Below are 10589 nucleotides of genomic sequence, written 5' to 3' on the forward strand. Positions count from 1 at the left end.
AAACTACTTTGGGCACTAAGGCCATTTTCACGATATTGATTCTTCCTATCCATGAGCATGGAATGTTTTTCCATTTGTTTGTGTCCTCTCTTATTTCCTTGAGCAGTGGTTTGTAGTTCTCCTTGAAGAGCTCCTTCACATCCATTGTAAGTTATATTCCTAGGTATTTTGTTCTCTTAGTAGCAATTGTGAAGGGGAGTTCACTCATGATTTGGCTGTTTGTCTGTTATTAGTGTATAGGAATGCTTGTGATTTTTGCACATTGATTTCGTATCCTGAGACTGCTGAAGTTGCTTATCAGCTTAAGGAGATTTTGGGCTGAGACGATGGGGTTTTCTAAATATACAGTCATGTCATCTGCAAACAGAGACAATTTGACTTTCTCTCTTCCTATTTGAATACGGTTTATTGCTTTCTCTTGCCTGATTGCCCTGGCCAGAACTTCTAGTACTGTGTTGAATAGGAGTGGAGAGAGAGGACATCCTTGTCTTGTGCCGGTTTTCAAAGGGAATACTTCCAGTGTTTGCCCATTCAGTATGATACTGGCTGTGGGCTTGTCATAAATAGCTCTTATAATGTTGAGATACGTTCCATCGATACCTAGTTTATTGAGAGTTTTTAGCGTGAAAGGCTGTTGAATTTCATTGAAGGCTTTTTCTGCATCTATTGAGATAATCATGTGGTTTTTGTCATTGGTTCTGTTTATGTGATGGATTACGTTTATTGATTTGTATATGTTGAACCAGCCTTGCATCCCAGGGATGAAGCCAACTTGATCACAAAGGATAAGCTTTTTGATGTGCTGCTGGATTCGGTTTGCCAGTGTTATTGAGGATTTTCGCATTGATGTTCATCAGGGATATTGGCCTAAAATTTTCTTTTTTTGTTGTATCTCTGCCAGACTTTGGTATCAGGATGATGCTGGCCTCATAAAATGAGTTAGGGAGGATTCCCTCTTTTTCTATCGATTGGAATAGTTTCAGAAGGAATGGTGCCATCTCCTCTTTGTAGCTCTGGTAGAATTCATCTGTGAATCTGTCTGGTCCTGGACTTTTTTTGGTTGGTAGGCTATTAATTATTGCCTCAATTTCAGAGCCTGTTATTGGTCTATTCAGATATTCAATTTCTTCCTGCTTTACACTTAGGAGGGTGTATGTGTCCAGGAATTTATCCATTTCTTTTAGATTTTATAGTTTATTTGCTTAGAAGTGTTTATAGTATTCTCTGATGGTAGTTTGTATTTCTGTGGGATTGGTGGTGATATCCCCTTTATCATTTTTCATTGTGTCTATTTGATTCTTCTCTCTTTTCTTCTTTATTAATCTTGCTAGCAGTCTGTCTATTTGGTTGATCTTTTCAAAAAATCAGCTCCTGGATTCGTTGAATTTTTGAAGGGTTTTTTGTGTCTCTATCTCCTTCAGTTCTGCTCTGATCTTAGTTATTTGTTGTCTTCTGCTAGCTTTTGAATGTGTTTGTTCTTGCTTCTCTAGTTTTTTTAATTGTAATGTTAGGATGTTGATTTTAGATCTCTCCTGCTTTTGCTTGTGGGCATTTAGTGCTATAAATTTCCCTGTACACACAGCTTTAAACGTGTCCCAGAGATTCTGGTATGTTGTGTCTTTGTTCTCATTAGTTTCAAAGACCTTCTTTATTTCTGCCTTCATTTCGTTATTTACCCAGTAGTCATTCAGGCGCAGGTTGTTCAGTTTCCATGTAGTTGTGTGATTTTGAGTGAGATTATTAATCCTGAGTTATAATTTGATTGCACTGTGGTCTGAGAGACAGTTTTTTGTGATTTCTGTTCTTTTACATTTGATGAGTGTTTTACTTCCAATTATGTGGTCAATTTTAGAATAAGTGCTATGTGGTACTGAGAAGAATGTATATTCTGTTGATTTGGGGTGGAGAGTTCTATAGATGTCTATTAGGTCTAATTGGTCCAGAGCTGAGTTCAAGTCCTGTATATCCTTGTTAATTTTCTGTCTCATTGATCTGTCTAATGTTGACAGTGGGGTGTTAAAGTCTCCCTTTATTATTGTGTGGGAGTCTAAGTCTCTTTGTAGGTTTCTAAGAACTTGCTTTATGAATCTGGGTGTTCTTATATTGGGTACATATATATTTAGGATAGTTAGCTCTTCTTGTTGAATTGATCCCTTTACCGTTATGTAATGGCCTTTTTTGTCTCTTTTGATCTTTGTTGGTTTAAAGTCTGTTTTATCAGAGAGTAGAATTGCAACCCCTGCTTTTTTTTGCTTTCCATTTCTGCGGTAGATCTTCCTCCATGCCTTTATTTTGAGCCTATGTGTGTCTTTGCGTGTGATATGGGTCTCCTGAATACAACACACCGATGGGTCTTGACTGTTTATCCAGTTTGCCAGTCTGTATCTTTTAATTGGGGCATTTAGCCCATTTATATTTAAGGGTAATATTGTTATGTGTGAATTCGATCCTGTCATTATGATGCTAGCTGATTATTTCGCCTATTAATTCGTGCAGTTTCTTCATAGTGTCGATGGTCTGTACAATTTGGCATGTTTTTGCAGTGACTGGTACCAGTTGTTCCTATCTATGTTTAGTGCTATCTTCAGGAGCTCTTGTAAGGCAGGCCTGGTGGTGATGTAATCTCTCAGCATTTACTTGTCTGTTAAGGATTTTATTTCTCCTTCACGTATGAAGCTTAGTTTGACTGTATATGAAATTCTTATTTGAAAATTCTTTTCTTTAAGAATGTTGAATATTGGCCCCTACTCTATTCTGGGTTGTAGGGTTTCTGCAGAGAGATCCACTGTTAGTCTGATGGGCTTCCGTTTGTGGGTAACCCGCCCTTTCTCTCTGGCTGCCCTTAACAGTTTTTTCTTCATTTAATCCTTGGTGAAACTGACAATTATGTGTCTTGGGATTGCTCTTCTGGAGGAGTATCTTTGTGGTGTTCTCTGTATTTCCTGAATTTGAATGTTGGCCTGTCTTTCTAGGTTGGGGAAGTTCTCCTGGATAATATCCTGAAGAGTGTTTTCTAACTTGGTTCCATTTTCCTGTCACTTGCAGGATCACCAGTCAAATGTGGATTTGGTCTTTTCACATAGTCCCATATTTTTTAGAGGCTTTGTTAATTTCTTTTCACTCTTTTTTCTCTAATCTTGTCTTCTTGCTTTATTTCATTAATTTAATCTTCAGTCATTGATTCCTTTCTTCCGCTTCATCGAATTGGCTATTGAAGCTTGTGTATGCTTCACGAAGTTCTCATACTGTGGTTTTCAGCTCTATCAGGTCATTAAAGCTCTTCTCTACACTGGTTATTCTAATTAGCCATTCGTCTAACCTTTTTTCTAGATTTTTAGCTTCCTTGGGATGGGTTAGAACATTTTCCTTTAGCTCAGAGTAGTTTGTTATTACCCACCTTCTAAAGCCTACTTCTGTCAAGTCGTCAAACTCATTCTCCATCCAGTTTTGTTCCCTTGCTGGCGAGGAGTTGTGTTCCTTTGGAGGAGAAGAGGTGTTCTGGTTTTTGGAATTTTCAGCCTTTCTGCTCTGGTTTCTCCCCGTTATTGTGGTTTTTTCTACCTTTGGTCTTTGATGTTGGGGACCTATGGATGGGGTTTTGGTTTGGATGTCCTTTTTGCTGATGTTGATGCTATTCCTTTCTGTTTGTTAGTTTTCCTTCTAACAGACAGGCCCCTCAGCTGCAGGTCTGTTGGAGTTTGCTGGAGGTCCACTCCAGATGCTGTTCGCCTGGGTATCACAAGCGGAGGCTGCAGAACAACAAATATTGCTGCCTGATCCTTCCTCTGGAAGCTTTGTCCCAGAGGGACACCCGCCTGTTTGAGGTGTCTGTTGGCCCTTACTGGAAGGTGTCTCCCAGTCAGGCTACACGGGGGTCAGGGACTCACTTGAGGAGGCAGTCTGTCCGTTATTGGAGCTTGAACACTGTACTGAAAGAACCACTGCTCTCTTCAGAGCTGGCAGGCAGGGACTTTTAAGTCTGCAGAAGCTGTCTGCTGCCTTTTGTTCAGATATGCCCTGCCCCCAGAGGTGGAATCTAGAGAGGCAGTAGGCCTTGCTGAGCTGTGGTGGGCTCCGCCCAGTTCGAGCTTCCCTGCTGCTTTGTGTACACTGTGAACATAGAACCGCCTTCTCAAGCCTCAGCAATGGCGATGCCCCTCCCCCTGCCAAGGTCCCATGTTCCAGGTCAATTTCAGACTGCTGCACTAGCAGCGAGCAAGGCGCTGTGGGTGTGGCACCCACCAAGCCAGTCACAGGGGGGTTTCTCCTGGTCTGCCGGTTGCAAAGACCATGGGAAAAGTGCAGTATTTGGGCACCAGTGTACTGCTCCTCCAGGTACAGTCACTCACGGCTTCCCTTGGCTGGGAAAGGGAAATCCCCCGACCTCTTGTGTTTCCCGGTGAGACGATGCACCACCCTGCTTTGGCTCTCCCTCCATGGGCTGCACCCACTCTCCAACCAGTCCCAATGAGATGAACCAGTTACCTCAGTTGGAAATGCAGAAAATCACCCGTCTGCTGCGTCAATCTCGCTGGGAGCTGTAGACTGGGGCTGTTACTGTTCAGCCATCTTGGAAGCGCTCACTTTATCTTTTCAAAGAGTATTTTGTGTGACTGAATGCTCTGACCTTTTGATTTTCTGAGATATTTACAAAAGATTGTCCAGGCCCAGCCTCAACTTTTTCTCTAGAGCATATTTTCCTGACAGTGAATCTCTAAATTTTAGCATATTTTGCAATGTGAATGGGCTGAGAATTTCCCAAGTCATCAAGTCCTGGTTTCTTTTTGTTTAACAGTTCATTCTTCAATTTGTCTCTTTCCTCTTGCGTTTTACATAAGCAGCAAGAAGACATCAGGCCATACCTTTAACGCTTTTCCTGAAGATCTCCTCAGCTAAATTTCCAGTTTCATCATTTATAAGTTGTGTTTTCCGCATAACTGTAGGACAGTTCTGCTAAACTTTCTGCCATTGTGTAACAAGGATCATCTTCTCTCAAGTTTTCCAATAACATGTTCGTCACTTCCTTCTGAGCCTTCACTAGCAGTGCCTTTAACATCCATATTTCTACCAATAGTCTGTTTACAATGATTTGGGTATTTTCTAAGGTAATTTGTGTTTTCTCTGCCATACTTTTCACTTCTTTCTGAGCCCTCACTAGTGAAAGCATGTATTAACATCTATATTTCTACTACATTGAAGGCAATGTAGGTTTTTTCTGTCAAACTTCTCAAAATTGTTGCAGCCTCTGCCAATTACCAATTCTAAAGCCACTTCCATGTTTTTAGGTATTTGTTATAGTAGTACCCCACTTCCAGATACCATCTGCTATATTCTTTTTCATTATATCATATCTTTGTGAATCTGGATTTAATCCATTTACATTTAAAATAATTACTGATGAGGAGAGACTTACTTCTGTCATTTTGTTGTTTGTTTTCTGTGTCCGTTGTAGCTTTCTTTGCCCCTCATTTCCTACATTGCCATCTTTTGTGTTTAGGTGATTTTTTTAATATATAGTGAAACATTTAAATTCCTTTCTCATTTCCTTTTGTGTATATTCTATAGCTGTTTTCTTTGTGGTTATCATGGGAATTACATTTAATATCTTTAAGTTATGACACTCTAATTTGGATTTATACCACCTTAACTTCAATTCCTTACAAAAGTTCTGCTCCTTTAACAGCTGCATCACCATTCCTTTCAGTTGTTGATATCACAGAATTACATCTTTGTACATTGTGTGTCCAAAATCATAAACAAATAATTTGTAATGCATTAGCCTTTTAAATTATGTAGAAAACAAAATGTGGAGTTACAAACCAAAGTTACAATAATACTGGCTTGCAGACTTGTAACTTTTATCTTTTCTTTTTTTTTTTTGAGATGTAGTTTTGCTCTTGTTGCCTGGGCTGGAGTGCAATGGTGCCATCTTGGCTCACTACAACCTCCCCTTCCTGGTTCACGCTATTCTCCTGCCTCAGCCTCCCACATAGCTGGGATTACAGGCATGAGCCACTGCACCTGGCCCATTTTTTTCTTTTAAATGTATTCTCTTACATTATATAGAAAATAAAAAGTGGAGTTACAAACTTTAAGGATTCCTTGAATGTAATATGTTGTTTCTCTCTTGGTGTTTTTAAGATTCTCTGTCTTTGACTTTCATGGTTTGATTACAATGTGTCTGGGTCTGAGTCTCTCCGAGTTCATCCTACTTGCAGTTAAGGTTGGATGTTTATATTCGTGTCTTTCATCAAATTTGGGAAGTTTTTGGCAATTATTTATTCAAATATTCTTTCTGTTCCTTTCTCTCTTCTCTTTCTGGGACTCTGCTAATGCATATGTTGGACCAGTTATGATGTCCTATGGGTCCCTTAGTTTTTGTTCACTTTTCTTCAATCTTTGTTCTTTTTGCTCTTAATACTTGATAATTTCCAATTTTTATCTTCAAGTTCACTGATTCTTTTTTCTGTCTGATCAGATCTGCCTTTGAATTCCTGCAGTGGATTTTTTATTTCAGTTTTCAGACTTTTCAGCTTCAGACTTTCTTTTGGATTTCTTTTTAGGTTTGTTACCACTTTGTTGATTTTCTATTTTGCTTATGCATTGTTTTCTTGACTTTCTGCTCATCTTCATATAGTTTTTTAAGTATCTTTAAGACCATTTTAAAATCTTTGTCGAGTTGATCTATCAGTTCTTTTTCAGGGGTGATTTCTTTTTTTTCCTTTGAATGGGCCACCCTGTCTTGTTTGTTTGTATGCCTTGTAACTTTTTGTTGCAAACTGAACATTTGAATCTAATAATGTGGTAACTCTGGAAATAAAATTCTCCTTTCCTATGGTTTGCTGTTTGTTGTTATTGTTGTTGTTGTTGTTATTGTTGTAGGCTTTCTCCGTGCCAAGGAATAACCTGAGAAGTAAGTTTAAGGTCTTTTCACTTCTTTTTTCAGCTTGCATTTTTTTCTGGGCATTCACAGTGGCTTTCTAATTTTCCCCATATGTGGAATTGCTTTTGAATGTCCTTGTCTTTATGTCTGGCTCACGAAAGGGGAAAATAGAGAAATAGAGGAGGAAAAAAAGATGCCAGGACTTTGAATCCTCTGGATGTCACTTCAACTGGAGGAGGAGAGGGTTGAAACATTGGGGGAGGTTCAACAACAGTGGTCTCTTGCTTCTTGTTTTCACATCTGTGATCAAAAGCAGCGAGCAGTGATCAGGGGATAGATTTGCAATATTTGGAGGACAGTGTCCTTTTTGCCCACACTGGCTCCTACAAGTTGCTCTTAGAACACATGCAGGGTTGCTTCTATAGGGCTGGGAGTGGGGAATGGGTAGCTATTACTGAGCTAAGAACTGAAATTGACCAAAATTAACCACAATTTACCATCCAAGCTTTCCCCTGGAAGTTGCAAACTTTCCAATAGACTCCAGAGTTTCAAAATAGTTACATCATGCAGCTTTTGCTACTGCAGTTGTTGTATATGTAAGGAGACAGCTTCCACATGCTTCTTATTCTGCCATCTTCCCATAAGCCCATCTAATCTACTTCTTTTTAAAGTAGATTTTAAGTAGATTTTTAAGAGGAAATGAGGAATAGTTCTTCATCTGTGACTTGAGAGAAGGATACAGACATAGAGTAGGAACATTAATAGGTTGAAGGGGAGTAAGAGTTTATAGGGGAGGTCATATATGATTACGTTAATCTTTTCTGTGTAGTGAGAATCTAATTTAATATGAGTAAGGTTGGAGATAAGAGTTTCTCTTAACAAGAGAAGAGCTCTGCAAAAACCTTGGGGAATGATCCAGGGGGCCAAGATATTTAAAATATTCTGAATTCTAAGTGTACAGTTTTCCAGTTGTGTATAGCTCTACATTAAGTTGTAATCTCAGGTTATGGAATTAAATAGGAATTAGCAATTCGAAAGTTGGAAGTTTTTAAAAGTAAAATTCAGGTTTTGATTTTTACAAATTACATTTTTTGTTGACCCTGAGTCTTCTGTTGTTCCTTTGGGGAGAAAAATAAAAGAGAAAGACCAAGGGCTGGAACTCAGATATAGCCTCCAGTAACGGCTGTGTAGTAGAATGTTGGAGTGCTTGTTCATGGGCACCATAATGCTACTATGATCAGCATTTGGATGAAGAGGGACTATATAGACATACTAGAGTTAATATTTGATTGATTTATAATAGATAGGGTACAGTATCTGATCCTCTGATTTTTACCTTGTTCTGAATTATCTACCTGTAGTCATCTGACAATCAAATAACTCCCCATCGACTTATTAATATTTAGCTTTATCCTGTCTCTGCAGTCATAGTCTCTAATGTCAGGTTACCCACACACTCCATGATTCAACAAGCCCTGAAAATTTGTAGAACTCTACTTTTTAGCACTTGTGACCATTTCACCTTTTCAACCAAAGTGACTGTTCAGTGTTATGACTTTGTCATCTTGACACATAGCTTGCAAAGGCAATGGATTCCCATCTTGGTTTCTTAAAGTGTAGATTTTCGAAAGTATGCCAGATACTCTAAATTATTGACGTCTGTTAAATGGGAACTTTTCAAAGATCAAAGAATTGTTCAACAAGTGCTAAACTTTGACATACTTCTTGCATTTTCTTTCAGGTTAACAATAAATGCCCTTGCCCAGAAGCTCAATTCTTACTGGAAGGAAAAAACATCTCAATATAATGTTGAGACCTCAGCTGTAGCCAGGCCAATACCGTAAGTAATAGATATAGAATATGAATGTATTAGGGATAATATCCATAGATCAAATGGAAGGAACAAGGGTAATGTGTCCGGAGTTGGTTTCTGCCAGTGGATTCGTGGTCTCACTCACTTCAAGAATAAAGCTGCAAACCTTCCTGGTGAGTGTTACAGCTCTTAAAGATGGCACGGACCCAAAGAGTGAGTGGTAGCAAGGTTTATTGTGAACAGCGAAAGGACAAAGCTGCCACAGCTTGTAAGGGGACCCGAGTGGGTTGCCGCTGCTTGCCGGGGTGGCCAGCTTTTATTCCTTTATTGTTCCCTCCCATGTTCCATTTCTGTCCTATCAGAGTGCCCTTTTTTCAATCCTCCCCACGATTGGCTACTTTTAGAATCCTGCTGATTGGTGCGTTTTACAGAGCGCTGATTGGTACGTTTTACAATCCTCTTGTAAGACCGGAAAGTTCCCTAAGTCCCCACTTGACCCAGGAAGTCCAGCTGGCCTCACCTCTCAGTAAGATGGTGCTTTTCACATCAGGAAGTTTAATTGATTAAAAATAGGAAGTCACAGGTACTAATTGCTTCATTCTCTAAACCTCTTCATTCTGCTTTAACACATTTACGGTCTGGATCATAAATGTGAAGAGTTGAGTACTGTCAATTTAAAACTGGTAGTGTGATATAGTAGAAGATTATGGCTATTTAAATCAAACATTCCTGGGTTGAAAATCTGGATCTGCTTTTTAATAGTTGAGTGAGCTTGGGTAAGTAAGTTACTTCACCTGTCTGAATATATTAACTTAGGTGACATACATTTTTAGCACAGTGACTGGCATATAGTAGGTGTTCAGACATGTTAGCAAACTTCCCTTTTTTTTTAAATTCCTAGTGAGTATTGCTGGGACTGTACCAGTACATGAGAGTGGAAATAGAGAACCCAGTATGTTAAAGAAAAGGTAGAATTTGGGCCGGGCGCAGTGGCTCAAGCCTGTAATCCCAGCACTTTGGGAGGCCGAGACGGGCGGATCACGAGGTCAGGAGATCGAGACCATCCTGGCTAACACGGTGAAACCCCGTCTCTACTAAAAAAATACAAAAAAAAATTAGCCGGGCGAGGTGGCGGGCACCTGTACTCCCAGCTACTTGGGAGGCTGAGGCAGGAGAATGGCATGAACCCGGGAGGCGGGGCTTGCAGTGAGCTGAAATCCGGCCACTGCACTCCAGCCTGGGCGACAGAGCCAGACTCCGTCTCAAAAAAAAAAAAAAAAAAAAAGGTAGAATTTATTGACTCTAAGACAAGTCAGGTAAGGAGCATAATACAGAGGATCGAATGTGTAGCAACACATACACAGTCAGTTACACTACCATCAAGACAAACATTAGAGTGGTAGAAGTTCTTTTTGGAGTAGGTACCTGTTATTTTAATTATTAGGCAAATGTATGATATAAAATTTTATTTCAAATGCAACCTAATGGCTGTATTACCCTCTTCTGTTTTTTAATTTTATTTTAAAATTTTATTTATTTTTAAATTATACTTTAAGTTCTAGGGTACATGTGCACAATGTGCAGGTTCGTTACATATGTGTACATGTGCCGTGTTGGTGTGCTGCACCCGTTAATTCATTTACATTAGGTATATCTCCTAATGCTATCCCTTCCCCCTCCCTCCACTCCACAGCAGGCCCTGGTGTGATGTTCCCCTTCCTGTGTCCAAGTGTTCTCATTGTTCAATTCCCACCTATGAGTGAGAACATGCGGTATTTGGCTTCTTGTCCTTGTGATAGTTTGCTGAGAATGATGGTTTCCAGCTTCATCCATGTCCTTACAAAGGACATGAACTCATCCTTTTTTATGGCTGCATGGTATTCCATGGTGTAT

General features: G+C 39.5%; 1 protein-coding gene across 2 annotated transcripts in view; it reads left to right on the forward strand.

Moving 5' to 3' along the window:
* The window catches only part of MORC4 (MORC family CW-type zinc finger 4), a 59576-nt gene that overhangs the window by 22774 nt on the left and 26213 nt on the right, over positions 1-10589 (forward strand). For both annotated transcript variants that reach the window (XM_011970451.1, XM_011970452.1), the window contains exon 8: positions 8625-8723. In XM_011970451.1, coding sequence (XP_011825841.1) covers positions 8625-8723 — 99 coding nt within the window. The remainder of the gene's footprint in view (positions 1-8624; positions 8724-10589) is intronic.

The sequence above is a fragment of the Mandrillus leucophaeus genome, unplaced genomic scaffold, assembly GCF_000951045.1.
Source record: "Mandrillus leucophaeus isolate KB7577 unplaced genomic scaffold, Mleu.le_1.0 Scaffold949, whole genome shotgun sequence".
Taxonomy (NCBI): Eukaryota; Metazoa; Chordata; class Mammalia; order Primates; family Cercopithecidae; genus Mandrillus; species Mandrillus leucophaeus.